The following is a 13479-nucleotide window of genomic DNA, read 5'->3' as shown; positions in this document are numbered from 1 at the left end:
CCCCCCTGTCCCCATCCTTTCTTCTTCATCCCCCACCCCCTAACTCCAAGCAGCTTGTCACATGGACCAAAGTGGGAAGGCATGTTTCTGGCACTTCCAAGAAGAATAGAGTCTAAAGCCTATTTAAATGATATCATTTATTTTTAAAGATTTCGTTTATTTGACAGAGAGAGAGGGCAAGAGAGGAAACACAAGCAGGGGGAGTGGCAGAGGGAGAAGCAGGCTTCCCGCGGAGCAGGGAGCCTGATGCGGGGCTGGATCCCAGGACCCTGGGATCATGATCTGAGCCCACGATGCTTAACCGACTGAGCCACCCAGGTGCCCCTAAATGATATTATTTATAATGCTTGTATCAAAGATAATAAATTTCAGAGACAAGAAAATTAAGAAAATCTATGTAAGAATGAAGTGAAATTATAAAATTCACCAACTCCATTCTAGGCTTTTGGAAAGTGTATGTACTGGTTAAGAGCAGAGGTCTGGATTTAGATCAATATAAATACACATCTTGACTTCAGAGTAATTAGCTTGTCCTTGTATAAACTCTTCATAATCTTTCTAAACCACATATTTCTTAGATGTAGAATCTGTCTGGAATTGAAGAATTCACCAAGGTAATATAGACAATCCCTGGTACATGGAAAGTGCTTAGTAAATGTTAGGAGATAGTGGGAGACCAAAGTACAGATTTCAAGAACTACGTGAGAGGAAATTTTGAATTATGTGGCACATTAAACTGTATCTAGGTTTCTATTGTTAATTTACTGAAAAAATGTCAGTAAATTCAAAATCCTCTTCCCTGGACACTAAGGTTGGGAAAGAGGACTGTTGGGAGAGAGAAGGTTCACGGAGCTGGGAAAAGATGGAATCACCTCCATATCCCCCATTTCATGATTATGTGGTGGAATCCTGTCATTTGTCCTCAAATCTGTAGTTTTCCAATCTTTTACTAAGGTTGAGAAGCAGTAGTTGGGCCATTTAAACACATTTTCTTAAGACTGACCTAAGGGTTCCCAGATTTTAGTAGACAAAAAGAATTCCCTGGGACGTTGAGAAAAATGTGGTTGCCCTCTCCAAAAGATTTTGACTTAGTAAGGATGGAGTGGGATCTAGGAATCTGCATATTTGGTGTGATATATATAGAGATAGATATATATAGATATATCTCTATATATCTATATGTATCTTAAGTTTACTTGATCATTAATTTAATTAACAATTCATTTAATAATATATCAATATTTTTTAAAGCAGGTATTTGGCAGACCAGTTTGAGAAGCACTTCCCTAAAGCTATACAAATATTGTTAATTATAAAGAGGCTCCTAATTTTCAGAGCACATGTATTTACCTAAAGAATTTCTTTATCTTATTTCTAGATTTCTCTTTCAACAGAATAACTAAACTTTGATCAAATTTCCAGAAGCAGCAGATTTGGTGGCTCATTGTTTTTTCAACATATCTACTAATCCCAGAATTTGACTCTATTCTGCGGTAATTAGTGGCTAGAGTGACAGAGTATGACTTAGGAAAGACACAAGCTGGGTTGCTACCCTTAACAGCTTCAAAAACAATTGAATCAGGGGCTCCCAGGTGGCTCAGTGGGTTAAGCATCCTCTGACTCGTGGTTTAGCTCAAGTCATGATCTCAGGGTTCTGAGACTGAGCTCCACATTGCGCTATGCGTTCCGTGTAGAGTCTGCTCAGGATTCTCTCCTTTTCCCTCTCCCTTCCCCCTCTGCTCCTCCTCCCTGCCCCACACAAGCTCGCGCGCGCACGCGCCCTAATAAAATCTTCATAGAAACCCCAATTGAATCACCAAAGCTTTACATGAGTTCAAAAAGGCTGCCAAATTACCAAATTAATATCTCAAGGGATCCAAAGACTGTGTTCAAGGATTAAATCTGATATATAGAGGCGCCTGGGTGGCTCAGGTCCTGATCCCAAAGCCCCAAGCCCTGCATCGGGCTCCCTGCAGGGAGCCTGCTTCTACCTCTCCTTCTGCTGCTCCCCCTGCTGTGCTCTCTTGCTCTCTCTCTTAAATAAATAAAATCTCTTTTAAAAAAATTCCAATATACATATCTAAATGTAATCACCTTATGGTTTATATTTCATAGGAAATATTTTTTTAATTTTAAAAAAACATCAATTTTTGTTGTCAAGGAATTATATTGTTGACTTCAAGTTAATTTTACTATGTGAGATGATCTTTATTCAGTCAATTTTATAAATCAATAAAGAACTTAAGCTTCCTTCATTAAATGGGGCAAGGGAAAGATCTATGGATGTATGATGGCCTGTGTGCTCCAAAGGGAAAAAAATTACATCATTAAAAATATTAACATAAAAATTCTAGTAAAATAATTAGAATGTGTAAGTTTTGCTATATGTTCTAAGTTTTCAAAGTACTATGTTCCTGAAACATACCACTCAATATTTATGTTAAATAAATGCATGTATGTGTTCACGAATGACTAAAAATCACATATGCATTTTAAAGTTAGTACTTTTACATTAATGAGTTCATTTTGAAGTGATTGTCTTTCTAATAAAATTCCATTACATAAAACTCAGTTCTGATGTTATTGGGATGGCTACCTCGGATCTTTAATTTTATCAGTTTATAAACTCTTTAATATGTGAATACAATTTTGGATTTCATTATAGGTATATATATACTTTTTAAAGTTTTGATTTAAATTCCAGTTAGTTAAAATACTGTGTAATATTCATTTCAGGTGTACAATACAGTGATTCATCACTTACATACAACACCCAGTGCTCATCACAAGTGCCCTCCTTAATCTCCATCACCTTTTTAACCCATCCCTCCACCCACCTCCCGTTGGGTAACCATCAGTTTGTCCTCTATAATGAAGAGTCTGATTCTTGGTTTGCTTCTCTCTCTCTCTATCTCTCTCTCTTTTTAAATTTTATGCTCTGAATTAACTGACTTATGTAAATAACTAAGGTCTGTTTTAATGATGTTGGTCCCAGTTGACTCCATAATTAAATTAACCCATGGGAGATTTACTGGCATTGTGCACTTTCATTCCCAATGCATATATACAAGCTATACACTGACTTTTCTGGATAAAAGAGAGTAACCCTGTTAGATATCTGGTGAAAGGGGTAGAAAAGAGGCAATGTGAGCTTTTAGAAGTCAACCCTATCTTTGAGTTGAAAGGTAGCAGTGCTTTTGGTAATAAATATTTCATCAGCCTACTTATTATTTTATTGAAAAAATGTATTCAGAGATCCAAGACTAAAATGAATTAAAGATCCTCTTTTTTTAAAGACTAAATTGTGGTATATACATTTAGGAAGAAATTTTGGAAATAATCATTTTAATAACCTGATTTAAAACTAAACTATCAGGCACCCTGAAGACTAACATGAGATTTGAAGAGAAAACTATTTCAGGGGAAAAGTCTATCTATGGCAAAGTTGGTTATCATTGATCTTCTGAAGAAAAATGATAGTGTACTAAGCTGGAATTTCCTATAAAGTCCCATACATTACACAAGAAAGCAAAGGAAACCAATTTTCCTATTTTATGTTATACTTCAGAACACATGGATTTGGTAAAAACAACTAATATTTTTATTCAAAATTAGACATTTTATCTTCCGAATACCAAAGTTTATGGTACACATGTACAAGTAAATGTTTACATTTCCATCAAAAATTAAATTTTAGAAGTATGTCCATAAACTGAATTAGTCAAGTTTTATTTAATTGAACAAGTATATGTTAAGGGCCTATTAGGCCAAGGAGTCAGACAGATGCTTGGTACCAAAAAAATGGATAAGAGCCTCTGCCTTGAAGGACACATCAAAAGATGCATATGCAAACAGGAAGTCAAGAAGAAATGGTCAGTAGGTTCCTATGAGACAAAACTATTCTGAGAAATTAACTAATAGCTGTTTAGCTACTATTTTCCTCTTCGGAAAAGTCCATTTTGCTTCACTTCCTTTTAAAATTTGTGTTTGACTTCCTTTTAAAATTACTCAATTACTGAATAACAATGATGTGAATTACCTATGAGCCTTGAAAATTTCTTCTAGATCTTTAAGTAATTTTAAAGCTGTATATTTTGACGCTTCTTGCAATACACTTTTTAAAAAAGAATATTTTGTGACTGATTTCTGTCAATACCTAATGTTTGTTGAAAACTGTATGTGAAAACTATATGAAATTCAAATTTCAGTGCCCGTAAATGAAGCTTTATTGGAACACAGCCACGCCCATTTGTTTGCATATTGTCTCTGGCTGCTTTCCTACAATGGCAGAAACCACATGACCCACAGCATTGAAAATATTTACTATCTGGCTCTTTATAGGAAAAGTTTGCTAAACTCTGATCTAAAGTATAGCAATGAACTTGGGGCACCTGGGTGGTTCCATCGGTTAAGTGTCCGACTCTTGATTTTGGCCCAGGTCTCCATCTCAGGGCTGTGAGTTCAAGCCCCGCATTGGGCCCTGCATTGGGCTCCTCATTAGGCGTAGAGCCTACTTTAAATAAATAAATAAATAATAGAGTATAGCAATGAACCTGGGTTGAGAAAGTAAAGCTTTGTTAGCTCTGTTTTCCAGAGCTCACAGGGATGTTTAAAATAAACAAAATGTGCAAAGAGAGCTTCCTATAAAGTTTCTCCAGGATGCTGCCTCTAGAAGTAGGACTGGTAACCCCCACTAGCAGGAGATTCATTCTCTTGTTGCTCCCACAACCAACACTGGGCTCCAAACTCTGGCCTTGAACTTCCTCTAAACACAGCTGCCCAACCTCTGGGATTCTGCCTTTTCGGCTTCATTCTCACAGATTGACCTGACTGGTACCAGATGAAATCTGTGGGTCTGTCTTTCAAATTAAGAAGTTCAAGTTAAGAAAATCATTAGGCATTTGGGAGGGGGTGTGGGGTGACATCGGGTGGAAGCTCAGTAGGCAGTGCTAAGAAAGAGAGCACTGTGTGTTTTAACGGGCTCAAAGTTTGAACACGAAACAATGATACCTAATCTTTTCCAGAGTAATGAGACTCTTTCATTAATGCACACACAAAATATTTCATGCTAGTAGGCATGCTCTTATTTACTCAGTCACTGCAGACAGGACCTGCAGCCCCGGCCGATTTTCATACCTCCCGGCATGTCTATGATCATAGAAATCGGATACGTAAAAACCACTGTGAAAGAAGTAAAGTTCCAGTGAGTTGGGGGCACTTCAGACCCCACCTGAGTCAGTGGGTTTGGAGGGGGGGAGGGTAGAATTTCTAAGTCGATCTTACCTTGTGCCAGTCCTAGAATGCAGCTGCTGATTCCTGGCACTCTCAAGGTGACTCCATAGCACAAAAAAGCCAAACAAGGAGCCACTTTAAATCCTCCCCTGGACACCGCCCTGGACTTCACTGGACAGTGGGAGGGCAGTATTTATAATCCTGACTGTCACCTCAGATGTCTTAATTTCTCTTACCTCAAGCTGGAAATCACTTTACTATATTTTCAAGTATAGTACTGCCTGGCCTTGAGCCATATGCATCATTTCCTTTTTTAACCTTAAAGAGAAGCAGAGGGTCCACTAGGCCTCCACCCTCACCCCCAAGCCTTCTCCCAATCTCCTCACCCAGCACACTTCACCATCATCCCCCCATTATCCAAGTCAGCACATCCAGACATTACCCTTGATGCTTCTCTCTCCTTTACCTTCCACATCTAATCAATTGCCAAGACCACTCCCACTCCCAAATGTCTTTCTCTTTTTTTTTAAGATTTTTTATTTTTATGTAATCTCTACACCAAACATGCGGCTAGAACTCACGACCCTAAAATCAAGAGTCATACGCTCTACCAACTGAGCCAGCCAGGCACATCCCCCCACCAAATCCCTTTCAAAACCATCTTTCTATCCCTACAGCTCTCCATTTCCTTGGCAAAACTGCAACAGCTTTAAACTGGTTGTTGTCTCTCCTCTGCTTGACATCCAGGGCTTTTTACTTCCAATATGATAAAGCCCAAACAAAGCTCACCAACCCCCTTACAATCAGGCCCTGGCTAGAGTCTCAGACCCATCTCCCACAAATCTGTCACACATCATATGCTCCAGTCACAGGGAATGTCTCTGAATTCTTTGAAGGTGTCATGGTCCCTCTTGCAGCCAGTCCTATACAAAGTCGGCTGCTTCCATGTTTACATTTTTCCTAACCCATCCCCACCCTCTCTGAACCATCTCCTTTAGGTGTCAACTCAGGAGTCACTTCTCCAGTAAGCCTTCCTTGACCAGCCTTAGACTGGATTGGATGCCCCAGGGAATGTTTTTACAAAGCCTTGTGACTCTGGGTTTCAGAGAATTCATTCCGCAAAGGCAACACCAATTTCTTTCTTGTCCATCTCAACCTTATTAATGCCCTGCGTAGAATACAGAAGGTGGTGAAATGAATGAATTAGTGCACCCTCTAAGCTGCCCTGAATCATTACCTACAAAGGAAGTACTGCTCTGATTCAGCTCCTTGAAGCAACCTCTGGGAGACTTCTCTGATTATATCAGACTAAAGCCCAGTTTCAGGGCTGAGAATCCTAACAATAAGGACTTAGCAGAAACCTTTAAATCATTTCCTTATCCCATAAGTGAGGAAATAGTAAGCAGGCTTCCCCAGAAAGGCTAAGACCTGGCCATAAGGGACACAAGAAAAATTTGACAGAATAATTGTTCCGAGCAATAAAAATCTGTCCATGGCCCTGCTTGTGTTGATCCCTTTTTATCAGAACGATGGTGCATTACAAAACTGTTGAATGTCATCAATCTACAATATCTAGAAGCCTCTCAGGTTGATCACCATGGAATCATTATCATCACAAAGAAATATTTATTAAACCATCCAGGGGTGTTGCTGTGGTCTGAATACTATATTTAACGAGTCATAGAAGGCCCTGACATCCAGGGCTTTACAATTTGAAATCGTCATTGACGTTAAAAGACAGTAATAAGCTAATGGAGCTGCAAAGAGAATAGCAAACTTGACAAGCCTTGCCACTTGGAAACAGCCATGAAAGCCAGATCTTTCAGAGCTCTATAAGAAATATATTCATTCTCTACACCAAGCAATTTAATTGAATTTTTACAGGTTTCTTGCTAAAAGAAGCCTAAGCTCCTGGCTGACACAGAGCTCAATAGTAAAGCCACTTTGTAATGCTAATTTTCCTCTCAAACAACTACCAGGTAAATTCTTCTGGAGCTGGTGAGAAGCACCTGAAATGGTAATGTTTTGCTCGATGATAAGGTACTTAACGTACTGGATACAGTACACCCTCAATCAGGGTCCACAGCCAGACCTCCATCAGAATCTGTTTTCCCCTCTTGACCTCATTGCAGCTTCGGGATTTGGTTCCAGGGACGTGCTCTACACCGATGTGTCAGGAATCCGTGGAATCAAAATTGCCCAAATTGCTGCTGAGTCAGAGGTGTTTTTTAAAAATTTTGACAAACAACATATAGCTGCATGCTAAATGGTTAATTAACACCCTTCCCTGATGGTTTTGCAATCCTATATTTATATTGTAGCTGTATCACACTGAAATTACAGGTTCCTGTGAAACAACACTAACAATAATAATACATCTTATAGTGGTGCTCATTTAAGGGCCTTTTAAACAAGTTTGAACATTTATGCATTGAATGTTATCATACTAAGTCCTACTTCCTCCCACAAAACATAAACAGAAAACTGGAAAACCATGATTTCCCTAGTGTATCAGTTGGCTCCGAGGGATATTCTGATTGTCACATGATACATAAAATATTGATGAAGGAGTTAAGAAAAACAGATTCCACTTCTCTGTTCAACAAAGAATTGAACGTTAAAGCTAAACCATCTGCTATGCGTTTTTAAGTATCTAAGAATACTCCTGTACTGTCAAGTAAGTAATAATTTGAACTATTGAAATACACTTCAAAACCAAGGAGGAGGGCGCCTGGGTGGCTCAGTTGGTTAAGCAACTGCCTTCAGCTCAGGTCATGATCCTGGAGTCCCGGGATCGAGTCCCACATCCGGCTCCCTGCTCGGCGGGGAGTCTGCTTCTCCTTCTGACCCTCCCCCCTCTCATGTACTCTCTCTCTCTCTCATTCTCACTCTCTCAAAATAAATAATAAATAAATCTTAAAAAAAAAAAACCAAGGAGGAATTTTTTAAACTAGAAAATTAACTAAAAGGAATTTAATTATATATACATATATCTTATATATGTATATAAACATATATTTTATATATGTATATATAATTTCAATTTCAGTCATATCATGCAAAAGAGATAATTTTAGAATTCTGAAAGTTAAACCAATCAAGATCGACACATCCCAGGTTGGAAAATCTGAACTGTATCATAAAACATGATCAGTGGGGCGCCTGGGTGGCTCAGATGGTTAAGTGTCTGCCTTCAGCTCAGGTCACGATCCCAGGGTCCTGGGATTGAGCCCCGCATTGGGCTCCCTGCTCAGTGGGTGCCCTGCTTCTCCCTCTCCCTCTACTGTTCTCCTGCTTTTGCTTTCTCTCTCTCTGCCAAATCAATAAATACAATCTTTAAAAAAATAAAATAAACATGATCAGCAAAAGGTGGATGGATAGAAAGGGATAGTCAGGGACTGGTGTAGGGAGTCAACATTTGTCAGCGTTCAGGCAACACTGTCCAAGAGAAAGGGGTGTCTGTTCCAAAAGTGGTCTCCTTCAATTCCTCCAGGAGACAAAGCCGAGTGAGTATAAGGAAACCCTGGGTTGTCCTCACTGGATGACATTTGCGCACTTACTGACTAGATGGACTCACGGTTCAGGCCCCCTTGGCACCTGGACATTTCAAGATAATTGTGCATCTCATGTTGGCTTTTTGTTTCATGCATCTATTTCTTTTGATTGGGAGAGGTTCAGCTTTGGCTGAGAGACAAACCTGAGATAATGCATGTGTATTGATCAGGATAGGACTAGATCCTTGTTTGAGTGGCCAACTGGTCTTTCTCTGCAGTGGTTCTATGAATGCCCGCCAACAAACTGCAAAAATATTTATGACTCTGCCATAATTTTAGATTTCCTCATGCCTTACAAACAAGTAGTGAAATGTAAATATAAAACCACTGTAACAGATTTTTTTACAATGTGCCATAATTTATATAATCAAACAAGTATGGTCCTCTTCAAAACTGTGATCTTTATGGTTCTTTCATTATAAACCTATTGTAATTATGCTTCTGTTGCTCAAAGCACTTATATTCTAAAAGAAAAAAAAAAGCACTTATGTTTCTCTTCATTAGGAAACGTCTAAAGCTTGCAATACATTTTTTTGAATGATAATACCTAAACTTAAGTGGCATTTGGCTGTTAACAAAGCAAATTATGATGAAGAATCTTTACACTTTCAGGGTGGATTTGATTTCAAGATACAATCCAAAAGTCATTTAGGAGCAAGTGCAAGTGACCAGTCTGGGTAATAGGACTAATAATCTAATGCAAGTTATGAGTAAAAATAACAGCTAAAAAGTAATGAAGATACTAATATACCCATGAGAGGAAACTTACATACTATTTTTAAAGGTAATTTCATAAAAAGAATCCAAAAATATTTTGATCAAAGGCAGAATGTTTAGAATGAGAGTTTGGTTTTCATTGATAGCTATTTTGATGCACCACACACATTCTAATACATAAATTCTAGTTTGTTAAAAAAAAAAAAAACCTCTCATTATTTTGTGTTTAGTAGTTACAAAAGTATCTTAGGGATGCCTGGGTGGCTCAGTCACTTAAGGGACTGCCATTGGCTTATGTCATGATCCCAGGGTCCTGGGATGGAGCCCCACTTCAGGCTCCTTGTTCAGCGGGGAGCCTGCTTCTCCCTCTGCCTGCCACTCCCCCTGCTTGTGCTCTCTCTCTCTCTGACAAATAAATAAATAAAATCTTTTTTTAAAAAAAGTATCTTAAGTGATTTAGTACTTATAAAAGTATCTTAAATGATCTTATTATTAAGCTGAGACTTATGCAATTCTTGGCCTTAGATCCTAATATTACTGTATTTCTCTTTGATCTTATTCGAGGCTTCTCTGTGGAGTTTATCAGGAACCCCATCCAGGTTTGTAAGAATCTGTGGCATTTGGATTCTATGGGGCTCTGACAATTCTTCAAGCATTGATCTAGACTCCTGGTGTGGATGCCATGACTAAAATTCAAGGTATTCAAGACTTCAGATGTCTTTCAAATTCTGTACTTGATGTGAAGCCCATGCAAAATTAAGAAAGTACTTAAAATTATCCCAAACTTTATTAGCTTTTCCAATAAAACCTAAACAAAACAATGAGAGATTTAATATAATCTATAACCCAGACCATAATAGCTTTACTCTTTGATGACTCTGAAACTGAAGGGATCATATTCAGAAAGTTAAATTCTAAAGTATTTAACAGCATATGATATAAGCATATGACTTTTTTCCTGTTTATCTAGTAAGGCCATGCTAGATGAGATTTTACCTAAATTAAATTCTCACCTAGGCCCATTCTTACAGACTGATAGTCACAAAATTATATTCAACAAAGATGAATTGAGGATCTTATATAAATAAAGAATTTGGTATTGTAATGAATGTTAAAATATGATAATAACACTAGCTAACATTTACTGGGCTAACCACTTTACATGCATTTTCTCAACAAATTAACCCCTATGACATAGGTCCTATTAGTCTCGAGTTTTTTTAATTTATTTTTAAGATTTTATTTATTTGACTGAGAGAGAACACAAACAAGAGTGGCAGGCAGAGGGAGAAGCAGGCTTCCTGCTGAGCAGGGAGCCCCATGCGGGGCTTGATCCCATGACCCTGGGATCATGACCTGAGCTGAAGACAGATGCTTGACTGACTGAGCCACACAGGCACCCCAGTCTCAAGTTTTAAAGATCAAGTCACACAAACACAGAGATGTTAAGGGACTTGCCTTAGGTCACACAGCTGAATCTAAACAACCTGAATCAAAACAGTCTGAATCCAAAGCCTAACACCCTTGACCACAAAGCAGTAGCGGTCAATGCAGAAAATAAATTTCTGACCCAATGCAGAAAAAAAATTTCTTACCCTTTGAGAATTAAAAACAAAAAGAAAGTTTATAATCACTGCTATTTTAGGTGATTGTCAGTTCCCATAAATAGTAGAAACCTAACTTTTAAAAATACACCTCTTCTTAGAGCAATTTATTATGAAATAGTTTGGAGAACGGGAATGAGTATACTCCTAACAAACTTAGTAACTATTACATTTTTTTAAACAAATCAACCGCAAAGCATTTTTTTTACTCTACTAAAATTTATCAGGTGATCTGTTAAAAAAATATTTTGATAGATCAACAGTCATCTAATTTAAATCAACAATGTGCTAATTAAAAGTTCCTTAGTACTTAGAAATAAGCCTACAATATTCATTTTTCTGAAAACTGCATTTTTAGACTGATTGGCACTTATGTTCCTCAATGTGCTCTACTAAAAAGTCTACAATTTATGCCAATTAGCATTCTGATTTTGTAAGTGGTAGGAAATGAACAGATGTAAAAGAACATTTACATCTGTAAATGAACAGATAATCCAATTTTTATAGATGGGGTAACAAAAGGTGCTGAAACACAAATACAGAAGGTAATTCCAAAGAGTAAAGCCCTTCTCTTATCCACAGGGAGGAACTTTCCTCCAATGGTCAATGGTCATTCCTTAGCACCTGAGTTCCACACTTACTGCACATGCAGAGAATAAAATATAGAAAGATATGAAAGTCCCTTCCCCCCACACACATATGGGTATATTTATATTTGGCTTTTCTGATACCTAAGTGTGCTGATTCATTGGATAATTATGAGTCAAGTAATATTCCATGACAGAGTTGTACCTATTCATTCATTCACATAATATAACAGGAACAAAGTAGATACAGTATCTAAAAAACACTTCAAATTTAAAATGCTACATCTAATTACACTTGGCCTAAAACTCGGAACTTAGAATCCATTTTTAAAAACATACTTAGATGAAGTTTGCAAGCTTTTATGACTCATCACATGCAAAGTAGGATAAGAGTATAATTTATTACATGTCAGTTGTGTATAACTTCAGTATCCAGTCCTATAGCTTCACATTTCCACGATAATTCTGATTCCCCCACCCCCTTGTAAAAAATGTATAACTTGTAGGGGCGCCTGGGTGGCTCAATGGGTTGAGCACTGGACTCTTGATTTCGGCTCAGGTCAACATGATCTCAGGGTCTGGGATGGAGCCTGGGGTTGCCCTGCTTGGGATTATTCCCTCTCCATCTCCCTCTGCCCCTACCCCCTCCCTTGAAAAAAAAAAAAGTTTAACTTGTAGAATTGGCTTTTTTAAGATAGATATTTCAAAGGATTTGCTTTCATCCTTAAAAGAATAATGGAATGGTGGCATATACTTGATTTACTCAGTATCATAATAATAAAAACCTCATTTAAACTCATATTACCCACTTCACTCCTCTCTCCTTAACAAAGTTCAATATATTCAGTCAACAAGTGTTTTCTGAGCACCTACGACATGCAAACATGGCACTTGGAATAGTATGCCAAAAGACATCTAAGTTTCCAAGGCATGAAGTGGGGAGAAACAAGGGGCCAAACTGAAGTATTTATTATCAAGTTTTTCATTCACTAATTTCTTAGAAAAATGGAAGAAAACACTTGCACAGTAGCACATTTCGGTCTGCAGAGTGCAACTTTCAGTTGCAAGTAGTTCAGACTTCAAAATTAAGCTAAAGCTCTCTATCCAAACAACTGGCTTCAGTTTATTCTTTAATCTCTTCTTCACGTTTTCTATTTTGTTCACAAAATCCACATTCTCTTCCATAACAATGAATGATAGCGCATCTTAAAAAATATATATATATATATTCCTCTTTCCCCAAAACCCAGCCCATACACACGCCCTCTTCTTTCGTGGGCACGTGTCCTTCCAAAACTCGGCAGGACACCCCCTCACCTGAAAAAAAGTTTGGAGAGGACGCTGGCCTTTTCCAGAGGCGACCTCTGCATGGTCTCTGCGGGCGTCGGGGTCCCTGCCGGGGCAGGCTGGGCTCGAGCTCCAAATGCCAAACGCCCTACTCCTCTAGCGCAGGCTGCTCGCCCCTTTTTCTCTGACCTGCTGTGATGTCATTTGCTTCCAACCCCCCCCCCCACCCCCCCCACCTCCCCTTTCCTTTAGCTCCTTCCCCCGCCTCCACTGCCCAGGTCAAAAGCTGGGCGCTGCCTGGTCCAGCCCCCAACTTGCCCTAGCGGCTTTCTCCACCCTCTGTGCACCCTGACCGCTCGTTCTTCTCGCCTCCTTAGCTCTCTGGCTGCCCCGCGTCTCCCTCTCCCCATTCTGACTCCCAGCTTTCCTCCCTCGCGCGCGTTCCTTCCACGCGCGCGATCCTACCGTCCAGCCCCCACCCAGCCCGCAGGTCGGAGA

The 13479-nt window shown here is 38.8% G+C and overlaps 1 protein-coding gene across 1 annotated transcript in view; it reads right to left on the bottom strand.

Annotated features, from left to right (window-relative positions):
* CFTR (CF transmembrane conductance regulator) overlaps window positions 1–13169 on the bottom strand; it is a 166168-nt gene extending 152999 nt beyond the window's left edge. Inside the window, exon 1 of the mRNA XM_073899110.1 lies at window positions 13012–13169. Within this exon, the coding sequence (XP_073755211.1) occupies window positions 13012–13064 (53 nt within the window). The 5' untranslated portion in view covers window positions 13065–13169. The remainder of the gene's footprint in view (window positions 1–13011) is intronic.
* Between the last annotated feature and the right edge of the window lie 310 nt (window positions 13170–13479).

This window comes from Callorhinus ursinus, unplaced genomic scaffold (genome assembly GCF_003265705.2).
Source record: "Callorhinus ursinus isolate GAN/ISIS: 27379988/994484 unplaced genomic scaffold, GSC_fseal_2.0 scaffold12, whole genome shotgun sequence".
In the NCBI taxonomy this organism is placed as follows: Eukaryota; Metazoa; Chordata; class Mammalia; order Carnivora; family Otariidae; genus Callorhinus; species Callorhinus ursinus.
This window is presented reverse-complemented; position numbering and strand designations above follow the sequence as displayed.